Source organism: Rattus norvegicus, chromosome 12 (assembly GCF_036323735.1).
Source record: "Rattus norvegicus strain BN/NHsdMcwi chromosome 12, GRCr8, whole genome shotgun sequence".
Taxonomy (NCBI): Eukaryota; Metazoa; Chordata; class Mammalia; order Rodentia; family Muridae; genus Rattus; species Rattus norvegicus.
In genome coordinates this window covers 50,926,717-50,939,223 of record NC_086030.1, presented here as the reverse complement: position 1 = coordinate 50,939,223, position 12,507 = coordinate 50,926,717, and the positions used below count along the sequence as shown (strand labels likewise).

General features: G+C 45.6%; 1 protein-coding gene across 4 annotated transcripts in view; it reads left to right on the top strand.

The window, feature by feature from the left end:
- Positions 1–12,507, top strand: part of Pitpnb (phosphatidylinositol transfer protein, beta) — a 49,054-nt gene that overhangs the window by 18,970 nt on the left and 17,577 nt on the right. For all 4 annotated transcript variants that reach the window (XM_006249522.5, NM_053742.2, XM_063270991.1 and 1 more), the window contains one exon: positions 12,154–12,231. In XM_006249522.5, coding sequence (XP_006249584.1) covers positions 12,154–12,231 — 78 coding nt within the window. The remainder of the gene's footprint in view (positions 1–12,153; positions 12,232–12,507) is intronic.

The window sequence follows — 12,507 nt, the reverse complement described above, 5'->3', positions numbered from 1 at the left end:
GAGTGAGTGTATAGTGAGCAACACACTTTACATGGTTAGGTTCACTTCCATCCTGCTGTTTACTTTTTATAAGAAACAAAATAACTGCATTAGTAACTTTGAGAAAGTAGGTAGCCAGGACCTGTCAGAAACAGGGCAGGTGTGAAATAGTTGAGAGTGAAAACCAAGAATTTGAAATGTAAGTTTGAGTCTTTTCACTCCACCTCGTGGAGGTTCTCTGTCACTGCAGGTGGGTTTGTTGTAAGCGGTTCAGTTCAGAGTGACTTGTGGCTGCTTTAGGGCTCGCTCAGCCTCTGCTGGACTGTTAGATGGCATGTGTTTCACTCTTGTTGACTTGCTGTGTTTGCTCATTCTTAGGAACTGTATTTCACCATGTATTGAAGAGACTTATTTGACCCGTGGTGTATTGCATACTTGGCTGAATGCTTTGACATGTTTGTATAATTGAAGTGACATTGTCAGAATAACTCTAGAAACAAAGATTTGTTGTAAAAATCTGTCAGTGCAGCTTAGGTTCACAGCACAGTTGCCATAGGAACCATGTACATGTAAACATGTCGGTTATTTTGTTGATGCCTTTTGGAAAATGTTTGTAAGACTTGGTTTAGGTACATTATTGCTTAAAGAAACCATTAGTGGGGGGTCTGATATTTCTGTATAAATAAATATCTCCACTCAGGTTCGTTGCCTCTTTAGATTGTATTCACCTTGCAAACCTGGCTTCCTATTTAAGGGGAAGGCGTTGAAGTGGAGTGCAGCTAGGGCTTCTACCTCTCAAGGAGGTAGGGTCCTTCCTGCTGGAGTTGAGCAGTCACAGAACACAATGTGCCGTCAGAAACCCTCTTCCCCGGTCCCTGTGTCCCAGCCTCTCCTCCATTTTCTCAGTCAGTTGGGGCAGCAGGGTGCTCATCTGTGTCTCGCCAGCCTAGCAAGAGGCACCTTCCTGTTGCCTGAGGGAGGGAACTTTCTAGGGATGCTTTGCTGGACGATGTTGTTCTCTTTTGCTGTTTTTGTTGCTGATGGTGATGTTTTCGAAGGCAGAAATGAAGAGGCTGAGGGACCATGGTCCCTTGTGCCTGGGAGTTTAACACCGGCATGGGCAGCATGGGGAAACCCCATCTCAGAAAAACAAGATCAAAAGAAGAACGGAGGAAAGGCTACCCGGAGCCTGGGTTTTCTTGTGCAGGCAGTAATGGACAGAGTGCTGCTGCAGCCCTTTCCCGATCCCGCACGGGGGCAGTGCCTGATGCCTGCGCTGTGCAGATTCTAGGCTGCTGCCTGTGATCTGCTCAAGTTAAAAACTGTCTCTTTAGATTGTAAAGAGTCAGTACTGCAGCATACGACATCCAACTGTGAGTTTAAAGGTTTCCCCTTCTGAAGTTGTTGATACTAACCGCACTGAGTGTTTGGGCGTCTTTGACTGCCCTGATGAGATGCCCATGTGTAGCTTCAGCTCATTTCCAGAACATACACAAACGCAGCCCTGGACATCTGCTTCTGCTTTGCTCGCTAAGGTAGAGCGTTTGAATGTGGCCCTTTTAATCATGCCCAGCTCTGACTAAGGAGCTTTCCATGATTTGTATACAAAAGTCACTTCCCAGGAGAGGAAGGCTCATGAGCTTGAAGTGTGCACACCACTAACATCAGAGACCTTCAGTTTTGGAAGTAATTTGAAAGAAATGAGCAGTTTTAAAAAAAGAGAAATTGGAACCACATTTAAAGGTATTTATGTGAAACAAGAAAGAGCTTGTCTGCCTTTCTCATAGGTTAATACATACTGGGTGACTTTATAACTTCCTGGATGGGTTTCTTTTTTCTATAGTAGAAATGATAAAATGGTAATTCAAAATTTTGAAATCTAAAGTTTTATTTATATCTAAAGATATTTTTAGCTTTATATCTAAAGATATTAATGTATCTTAAGAGGAGTTAGAGTTAGTAATAAGCCTGTATCAGTGATTCTGAAGTATTAGATCACTGGAAAGATCAAATTAAAAAAGACAGTTGTATGGCACTGAGGTGGCTCTGCAGAGAAGGGAGCTTGCTGCAAACAGTGACCTGAGTTCATTCCCCGGGCTGCACAAGGTGCAAGGAGAGCCAGCGAGTTGTTCTCTGGCTCCCACGTGTGCTGTGCTGTACAGGTGTCTACACTTCCCCATACACGTACACAGATGCACCCACACACCCACAGGAATGGTTTTTTAAATATAGAAATAGAGCTCGCTATGGTGATGCACAGTATTTTTCCACGTCATAAAATAGAGCAGGTTCAAAGAGAATACCGTTTTCTCCTCATGTTTCAGCATTACTGGTAATTTTATTTGTGGCCAAAGTTTTTTTTCAAATGAGACATTTTGAAACCAAAAAGGACACAGCGTGATGATAGATCACTGAAGATGGTGATCTGGGTCACAGGAAAGAGTGCACACAGGGCCTTCCCACAATGGTCCTCTGCCGAGCTTTGAACAGCTGTCATTGTGCTTGCTCTGGAAGCCAGGCTGCTTGAAGGTTCCAGAAGCTGGGCTTCACTTGGCGTCTTTGATTGTTTGAGCTCTTCACCCCAATGCGTTTACCCCTGGAAGTCAGTGTGTTGTTTCCATGTCATATTCATCCAGATCTCCTTCCTTGTTCCTGTCTCCCCCATTTGCACATTCTCTGTCTGCGCAGGCTTGTATTGTGGGCTTGGAGTGCTACTGTGCCCTGTGAGCACTGCCTGGACCAGGATCCTAGGGTTGGTGATTGCAGACTCTAGACCACCATCTTTTCCCAGTAGAAAGACTTCTTATAAGCAGCTCTCCCACATAGGGTCTGGCAACAGAGTAGGGGGTCTCCTTAGTAGTACCACCTCCTTATTAGGAGGACACCTCTCTATCCCCTTCTTTTGGAGGATCCCATGAAGCACAGACAACCCAGCTTTCCCAGTCAGTGACTCCTGTTCACTGTGGGAGCCTGTGTTCTCACATCCTGGCGAGGCTGGAGAGGAGGAGGCATCTCAGGTAGAGGTCAAGGCTCAGAATTCACTTCACCTTTATGTGCTCTGTTAAGGGTTTTTCTGGGCTGACATTTCCCCAGTGTTAGCCAGTGGAGGTTCTAGGACAGGGAGCAGAATGGAGACCCAGGAGAGGGTACCCATTTGGTATGTTGATTGAGAGAGCACTATTAATTTACTTAGGGCAGAAAAGCACCTGATAGTTCATTTTCCCTGGTTCTCAGAAACACAAGGCCTTTGTTACTTCCTCTATGCAATTAAATATTAAAACCCAGCATATTTGGTATTTAATGAAAAAAAGGAAATAAAAAGGAAAGGCCATAGCTGCTTCTAAGTTAGGCAGAGGAGAAACTTCATTATAGATATGTGGGATCCCATGGCTAGAAGCAGAAACATCTGGGAGAGTTCATAGTGGACATGAATAGGTTGGGCTGGGCCCTGTGGGAGAGGAGGTAGGACTTGAGGGATGCTGGGGGAACCTGGAGGCCAGGTCTGCTTTGATTATTAAAGAGGCACCTCAGCCATTTGTCCCAGTTTGAAGCTCAATGTCTTTTACCTGTGCAGGCTTTTATCTCCTTGTTTGATAAGTGTTTCTTAGAGCTTAATGTCTGCTATCTGTTGGTCTAGGAAATATACCTCAAGATAAAAGGATAATTGTACCCATCTGAAGAGTACAAGTTCTTAGCCAGTGAGTGAGCTCTGGTGTTGATGGCTGATATTTGTGTGGACAGCAATGCAGCCTTCCCTCCACGGCAGCTTCTCTAGTGATTGCTGTAGGCTGGGTCTGCTAAACAAATACATGACTACAATGGAATTGGCCGGTTTTAAATTAAAACAGTAGAGCTTATATTACATACTTCTACAAAAGGTATTTTGCTCTTAAACTTTTTTTTAACCAAGCTGGTGAATAGCTCAATTCGTAAGGATATGGCTTCAAGGGGTGTTCATTTTGGCCCTACTCTGTGCCATGCTGGTTGGTCTCCACTGTGGTGTTTTTGGAAAGGCTTGGGCATTGATTTTGAGTTCAGTTAGACCATGTCTATACATTGTATTTGATAGTCTTGATAACATATGCTTTACTGTGCTGTCTAGAGATAGAAGAATATGTTTCCTAAATAATCTACATTGGGGGGTCTTCGTCTTCCCCTTCTTAAGAATTATATAGAATAGAATCTGGCTGGATTAATAAAAAAATTAGTTTAAACCCTGTAGGGTCATTATTATTTGTTAGCTTTTTTTTTTTTTTTTTTTTTTCTTTTTTTCCGGAGCTGGGGACCGAACCCAGGGCCTTACGGTTGCTAGGCAAGCGCTCTACCACTGAGCTAAATCCCCAACCCCTATTTGTTAGCTTTTGAGCTGACATTTTCTTCTGGTTTAGTTCACCCAAAGTTCCAGATTGACTGTGGAGGGTGGCACCGATGACCAGGATAAGCTGTTTGTGTACGCAGCTCTAATTTGGTTGGGCGCATGTGCATGTGCATGCACAGCCGGCAGGAGCTGGTTTTCCTTCAGCCATGTTGATGTCAGGTCAGCAGGCTTGGTGTCTGTCTCCCCAGCCTGGCTGTGCTGCAGAGATGGCAGGTCTGGCCTGGCTGTGCTGCAGAGATGGCAGGTCTGGCCTGGCTGTGCTGGGGAAGCCTGCCTTGCATCCTCATCTCAGCAGCCTTTGCCTCCCACAAAGCAAGCCTTCTTTGACTATGGTTCTCTTTTGTGTAGCGAGTTGTAAAGGATTCTCCCCACCACCACCAGCTTCAGAGAGGATATAAATAAATGTAAGCATGGCTACCACTAAAAATAAATGTGAAAATATTTTCCCACTTTAGTCTGCTGCCTTACATGGTCAAGTACTTCCATGGATTTAGAGAGGCCTGGTGTGTTTGGCATGGTGAGAGGCAGCGCCCTCTTGTGGGAAAATAACATACTGCTTGTTCCATGTGTTTGGTTCTGTTGAAAATCAGTCTAAAAACCTCTTCACGAAAAGTACTTTCTGACTGGACACCACTACCAACTTAAGCTTCTTCTGATTTTAGGAGAAAAGTAATGGAGAGGGTGGGTGAGGGGAGGAGTCTTAAGAGCCAGAAAATGTTTTTGAGCAGATTCCTGTTAAAATCCTTTTTCAGAGATGTAAAAAGAAAAAAAAAATTTTTTTTTTTGAGAAGTCTTACTCTGGAGCCCTGGTTAACCTAGAACTTGCTTTGAAGGCCAGGCTGGCCTCTGACTCCCAGTCCTGGGATTGAAGGTGTGGCCAGCTTGGTGGCAATGTGACTACTTAGAGACTGTTCTATCTTAAGCAGGAATGAGGTCTTAGAGTTTTGCAGACGGCAGCCTAATCGCTGCTCTGGGGCATGAGTGATGTAGTCAGGCAAAGAGCATTCTTCCCCTCCCCCACGGTTAGGACAGATAGCACTGCTGGGGTGCTGTGCTGTTGGTTCAGTCCAGCAAGAACGATGCTTTGTTCCAGAGTCTGCTTTTACTGAAAGGAAATGGCTGTATAGTATTTGTCATTTTCCTGTCATCCAGGAAGGACCGCACAGGAACCTGGACTGAGGAGCTGCAGGGTAGGTGGGGCACACCTGACCAGGCAGTGGGCATTCCCCTCTTAGTTGACGGCATTTGCTGTAGCATGTTCTGTGATGCACTGTCAGCTGAAGGGAACACAAGCTGAGGAACTGTTATGGCAGGGCCAGACACATCTAAAGGTGGTGTGGTTTTAACATGGGTGAACTCAGGGAGCGTCCTGTGCCATGGACATGTTCATGGGTTAACCTATTTCATTGACACCTGCAGTCTTAAATGCCTGCAAATGCCTTAGCGTGCGTGTGTGTTTGTGCGTGCGTGCGTGCATGCATGCATGCGTGCGTCTGTGTGTGTGTGCACATGTTGTTCTAGGGTACAGGTCAGAGGACCTCTTTGTGGAGTGGATTCTCTTTTTCTGCCTTTACACGGGTGCTGGGATTGAACTTGAGTCACAGCTTACACAGCAAACACCTTGGTCTGCTGAGCTCTTTGGCCCCCCAGTGCCTTCAGGTTTTTTTTTTTTTTTTGTAGGGTGTGGTTCTTTGTTTTTCTGTTCCTTTGTTTTTTGATTTTTGTTTTAAAACAGTATCTCTGAAGATCAGGCTAGCATCCAGCTCAGAGTCGCCCGTCTCTGCCTCCCGAGTACTACAGTTAATACATGGCTCTTCATTCTTAAGAATTATATAAGTGTATAAACCTAAGGGAAAGGTAATATTCAGTATGTGGTAATTCTGTACACACAACATGCCCACACTAGTAAACCCAGCTCCTTGGCTGGAAAGGGGAGCACAGGCAGTTGCTTCAGGCTCTCTGAGCCTTCACACTGAACCTCACCTGTTTCCTTTCGGGGCACCACTTGTTCTCCCTGCTCTGGTGTCAGATGTGCAGTGTGTCACATCACGCATTGGATAGTTAACTTTTCCTAGCTGAAATTCTAACATTGCTATTTTTTCGGGGGAGGTCTGCCGGCAAACACAGCATCCATTGACTTCCAGCAAGGAAGGAGAGTGCAGGAAAGCAGGAAGAAGCCTCTGGTTAGGTTGTTCTCTAACCTGGCAGTGCCCATGGCGACAACCTGAATGACCATAGGTAGCTAGGCTGTTGTAAACACCCAGTCCATCTGGGATCATTGCTCCACTCCAGGATGGTGTGGAGGTCTCTGTGGCATTAAAAAGACTATGGACTGCTCTGTCCACATTTCCCAGCCAACACTAGGCTCACACCTTTGATCTCATCACAGGTGTGTGTTTGTAAATGCAGCTTTTCCGGATTCATTGGTGGAAAGCAGAAGGATCCATGAGGGGCTAGATCATACAATATTTTTAATGCAGTTTTGGTCCTCTGAGATACATTCAGTAACAAAAACTAGGCCAACAAGTTATTGACAATTAGTGGTCTTTTGGGACTCTGCTTTAATGAATAGATAAGAATGATTTGTAATTAGCATAATAATTATATGCAAATGAAGGCTTCTGAATTGCTCTAAAACACTTCTGAACTGTTTAAACAACCCTCCTGAGATCTTGTTACTCTATTAATTTGTGTAGCAAATCTTTTTTTCATAGATCATGCAAAGATAAACTTCAGCCCGGCCCCTATGCCAGTGATTATAAATTCCAAGGTAGTAGGACCTGAATTAATGAGATTTACTTATACTGTATTAATGGTACTCTGTGGGAACCTGCAAGGGTGAGGAGTCACTGGGGATATGTAATTAAAAACAGAAAAGAAAGCTGCTGATTGGAAAATAACTGTTGAAATCAGTTTCTTAAACAAGTTAGTAAATGTTATCTCTTTCTCTCTATTTTATGCCACATAGCAGAGCTGTTTCCCTGCTCTAGTAACATTGAACGCAACACTTAGGCAGGCTGACCCACGTTGTCAGCTCCAGGCATGCAGTCAGCACTGGGGTCAGAGACAGTTGTTTTCTCTCTTCTAAGGGTGGAGCAGTGCTGATAGCCTTGAGTGCTTGGGCTGTCCTCACTTTCCATTATTCGGCCTTTCTCTCTCCAGGCTTTGCTAAGTGGAACAGTAGTGCCCATGCATTTTAAACTTAGCGGTTATCTCTGGGCTGTTTGAATAGACACCTCATTAATCATCGTATGCTAAGGTAGAACGTTTGATAGCAGGCTACAGGACCCTAACGTTCACTTTGAAACTGCCCTGGCCACCCGGTTACACTGGCTGGGCTGGGCTGGGCTGGTCTTTGTGAGCAGGTGTCATCCGAGTTGCCAAGGCTGGGGTTTTGAGCAGCTGCTCCTTACTGTGTACCCTCACCTGCCATAGCTAACCCAGGCTTGCCCTCACCTGCCATAGCTAACCCAGGCTTACCCTCACCTGCCATAGCTAACCCAGGCTTGCTTTAAGCAGTTGCTGGTATCTGGGGCTCATCTTGATTTTCCACAAGCTGTCAAGCTCACCACCCACTCCCTTCCCCATTCATAATCATGAGTTCATATCTAGGTTGGCTCAGCACAGATTTTATGCTTGCATTTTTTGGGAACAGCCACTATGCTAAAAGATTCATAAAACTAATATTCTTTGTCTTCAGAATTAATCTGGTTTCTGTGGAGGGTCTCTCTGTTGAAGGTGGCAGTAAGTAACAGATGTGTACCCACGAGGCAGCACAGTTTTCCTGAGCCAGGGCCAAACAGCGTCTTATATGGATTTAATGACTGCATTCTGGGACTCCAGGATGGAGGCACTAATCCACTGGTTTACCATATCATACTTTAGTTTGTTCTCTGAGGAGTCTTGGCTTCCATTCACCTTCGTTTTTTACTTAAATGAGAGTGTCAGTGACACAACATTGGTTCGCACTAGTCCAGCACTAGTCTTCTGCTGATGCCGCTGTGCTTTTGTGTCGTTGGGACTGTTGTTGGAGGAACAAGTAGTGTCTCCAAAGGTGCGCCTGGCTGGATAATGATGCTTTCACCAGGCCCTTATCCTGACCAGGCTCTGGCACTGTATAGGTAATGAAAATTAGATCACAAAAGTATGTTAAGCACAATGCACCTCAGTAATAAGATTTTTCTCCATTTAAACATGACTTTAAAGCCCGTTTTCTTTTTAAAGTGCATTTCCTTGGCCTGGTGAATTTGCTCTCTCTCTTCCCAAGGATTACAGAAAGTGCATAGCAGATTCAGCCTTCAGAATGCCCAGGAGCTGAAGACGCACGTAGACTGCAGCTGTCTTCACCCACGGTATTGTACGAGAGCTAATGAGACGAGAGGGCTGCAGCTGTGGCAAGCACAGTAAACCACGAGCCAGGGCTTCTCTCCATCAGAGCTCCCTTCCCCTGGGACCCCACAGGAGACAGGGTACTAACAAAGCAGCGGGCTGTCTCACTCCACACTGCTGCTCATTTGCAGTTGTAATTGGTAGCTGAGGTTGCATTCTGTGTGCCGAGACTGCTGTACATGAAGGAAATATTTGTTCATTTTGATATGGATATAAATTGACCAGTTTTCAAATCCAGAGCCCAAATCAGATACCAAACGGTAAAACTGCAGCAAGATGATACTGTTTGAAAACTAATACAAAATGTGAGGTTGTGAAAACTACATCCACTTCCCACCTTTTCATATTGTGCTACTTAATTCAACTGATTAAACATTTACAGATTCAAACTAGCAAATGCAAAATGTCTGGGTTTTGACAAGGTGCATTATTCTCACCTGTCAGGGCTACAGTGCTATTGTCAATAATTGGGCCGTGTTATACTTTCAGTATAATGCCTTTAATGTTGGCTGAAAGAGGGGAAGGTTTCATTCTACGTATCTGTCTCAGAAAGACCCACTTGGACATTCCTGGTGCTGAGGCTGACAGCTCGGCTTTTTAAATGTTCACTTCCCAGATTGCTGACACCTTTGGTTGCCCTGTATGGTATAGACATGTGAGCCAAGGCAGAGATCAAAGAGTTCAATTGGGGGCTGGAGAGATGTTGATCAGAGGTTAAGAGCTCTTCCAGAGGACCAGGGTTCAATTCCCATCGTCTATGCAGTGGCTCGCAACCTTCTGTAACTCCAGTTTCAGGGGATCTGATGTCACGTTCTAGCCTCCAAGGGCAGTGCACACATGTGGCATGCACAGGTAAAACGCCCATACATAAAATGAACAAATCCTTTTAGAAGTCTAGGTATAGGAAGCCATGCTGGCTCTTCACGGGGTGGTAATCTTCACAGAGCATTTTAGAAAAGCAGTGGTGGCTCGAATTGATGACGAAGACTCAGAGATGTGCCTTGTGGACAAGTGTGTCAGTCGGGTCTGTAGTGATGTTTTCACAGGGTTTTCAGTTCTTTAGTTTCTGAATCTACTGCAAATGGGCTCTGTAGATGTGTGAGGTGGTTGCCTGCCTGGGGTCGCAGAAAAGAGGTGTCTGTCTATTCTGACCTCCTTTAGCTACACGTCACTGGTCTCCAACAGCCAACCTGGAGATGACTGGCACAGACCAGAGCTTAAGCTGAGTACTCCCTTCTTTACAAGTTGTCTGGCCTAGTGTCCAAACTGCCTTTATTAATGCCATTGGCTTTATTTATTCAACACTAGAGGTAATCGTGTTTACTTCGTTGTGGATTCACATAGAGTTTTCCGTGGGTGTGGTTAAAGGTCACAGCACCTCCAGTTTTCCATCCTCAGTTCTAAAACCCCATTTCTCTTTCCCTTCACATTTTAATGCCTCCAGTATCAAGGTTTATCTCCCTGCTGTGACACGCCTTAGCCTTCTGTGTCTGCTCTGAATGTGGGTATTTTCTATGCAGTCCCTACAGCTGAGGGGAAACATGGGTGCTATGACCACAGCCGTACCACACCCAGTCCATAAGAGAAAGGAGGTGGGGCTTCTTGCTCAAAGAGAGTAAGTGGGCAGATCATGGCTAGTCTTCTGGGCAGTAGATGGATGATTAGAATTTAACTGTTACAATGTCCTAAACATGGTATGCCTTTCCTCTACGTTGTGGTGCTCTTGTCTCTTGTAAGTAATGTGTTCTTGACTGACGCTGTTCCGTTTTCATTCTGAAGGCATGTTCTCTCTTCTGATAGTCCATACATTCTTCTTGGGGTTTCGTTTGTTTTGTCTTGTCTGCCTCTTTTAGCTTGACTGACCTTAGGGTCCAGCCCAGTCCTCTGGCCCTCATCTCTGTGTGGTAGCTGTTCCATAGTGAAATGTTGGAAGTGATTGTTTAATGTAACTATGCTTGCGTGTGTGCGTGCATGTGTGTGTGTGCGTGTGTGCGCGCGCGCGTGTGTGTGTGTGTGTGTGTGTGCGCGCGCGCGCGCGCGCGCGAGCGTGCGGGGATATGGGGTGGGTAGGCCTGTCTCTGCTTTAATTTTGAACCTCTGTGCTAGAAGAGGCTTATAGGCTCGTTTGTGTTAGGCTGGCTTACTTCTGCTTGTGACAAATCTTGGGACAACCTGTTCAGTTCCTCTTTTTCTGAGTCTGAGCAAGCACACTAGTTTTTATGGTGCAGGTCTAAGTTGAAGTTTGACTTTATCCTCACTGATAGCAACTGAAGTCAGTGCTGTTGTGCCCAGACAAGTGAAATGACTCTGGTTGTCTTGCCCCTTGAGGGCAGCTCCTCCTTGTGTGTCCTTTCTGAGGAAAGCTAACTGGCCTCATGCTCTGGCTGTACCACATCAACTGCTTCAAATTGCCAAATCATTGGAACCTGGTGTAGCTGGCCAGGTTTACAAGTTTACAATTTCTTAGACAGTGCTGAGACAGGCTTCCAATCCAGGATCACATGTTTAACAAGCCTGCTTCTTTCACGTTTAGTTTTTTTCTTGGTCCACACTCTCTTTCTCTCATGCGATTTATGTAGAACCCTCTCTTGAAATTAGCATACCGTGTGCGTTACTAACCTCCAGGTTAAACTGCCGCTTCCCAGTGTATCTTCTTGGCTTAGGAACATTTGTGCTGGACTTTGGAGTGTGCTCCATGTATGCTTTGCTTGAACTGCTCTTATCTGGAACATGGCTTCCCCCAAGGTTTCCTCTCGGCCTATCTGGCCATTTTCTGCAGTGGTTGTTTCCTTCACCTTGGGTCCCGGAAGTCAGCCTGGAAAAGGACCTGTATCCAGGCTTTAGACTGACCCTTGGGCCTTGGTCCTGGCCTGGGTCATGACAGTTAGTGCAGATTCTGTTATTTGTTATTCTATTATTTGTTATAACTGCTTCCGTGGGGGAGAACAGGGAAGGAGGGACATGAGAAGAGCAGGAGAGAGAACTACAGAGAAGTAAAATGACTTAACTCATTTTCTACAGTCTATCAGGTAGGATGTAACGAGGGGTTTAGGGGGAAAGTGCAGGAGCTCACAGTGGCAAGAGCAGCCTAGAATCACCAATGCAGGTCTTGTTGACAGTGAGATGTCTACATGACTGTCAGAGCCCTAAAACTGTTGAAAACGCCTGTGGGCCTTGCAGCAAGAAACAGGATGCAAACCACTGATGCTGTGTGTGGACACACCTTCCCTGTGTGTAAAACGCATGCTCGGGCACGCGTGCGCGCGCACACACACACACACACACACACACACACACACACACAGAGAGAGAGAGAGAGAGAGAGAGAGAGAGAGAGAGAGAGAGAGAGAGAGAGAGAGAGATGGTTTCTGGTTTTCTCCGTTGCCTCTGACTGTTTTGTTTTGCAGGACTACAAAGCTGATGAGGACCCTGCGTTATTCCAGTCAGTCAAGACCAAGAGAGGCCCCCTGGGACCTAACTGGAAGGTATGGGCTGCTGACTGTGCTGATAAGCAGAGTCTTGCAAATATAACAGTGCTAAGTTCCAGGTCTTAAAGAGATGGTGGTGTTTAATTGCACAGAGGATTTTGTCTGTGATAAAGACTCAGGGCCATTTGCAGTTGGCCTGTGAGTGTTTGCTGCTTTAACAAACAGAACAGAGCCAGGCTGTCACCCTCAGTGTGCCATGCCATGCTGAGGAATGCGAAGAGAGACAAGTGGTCTGGTCTTTGGGGACTGTGATGTCTTCGCCTGACTCCAGAC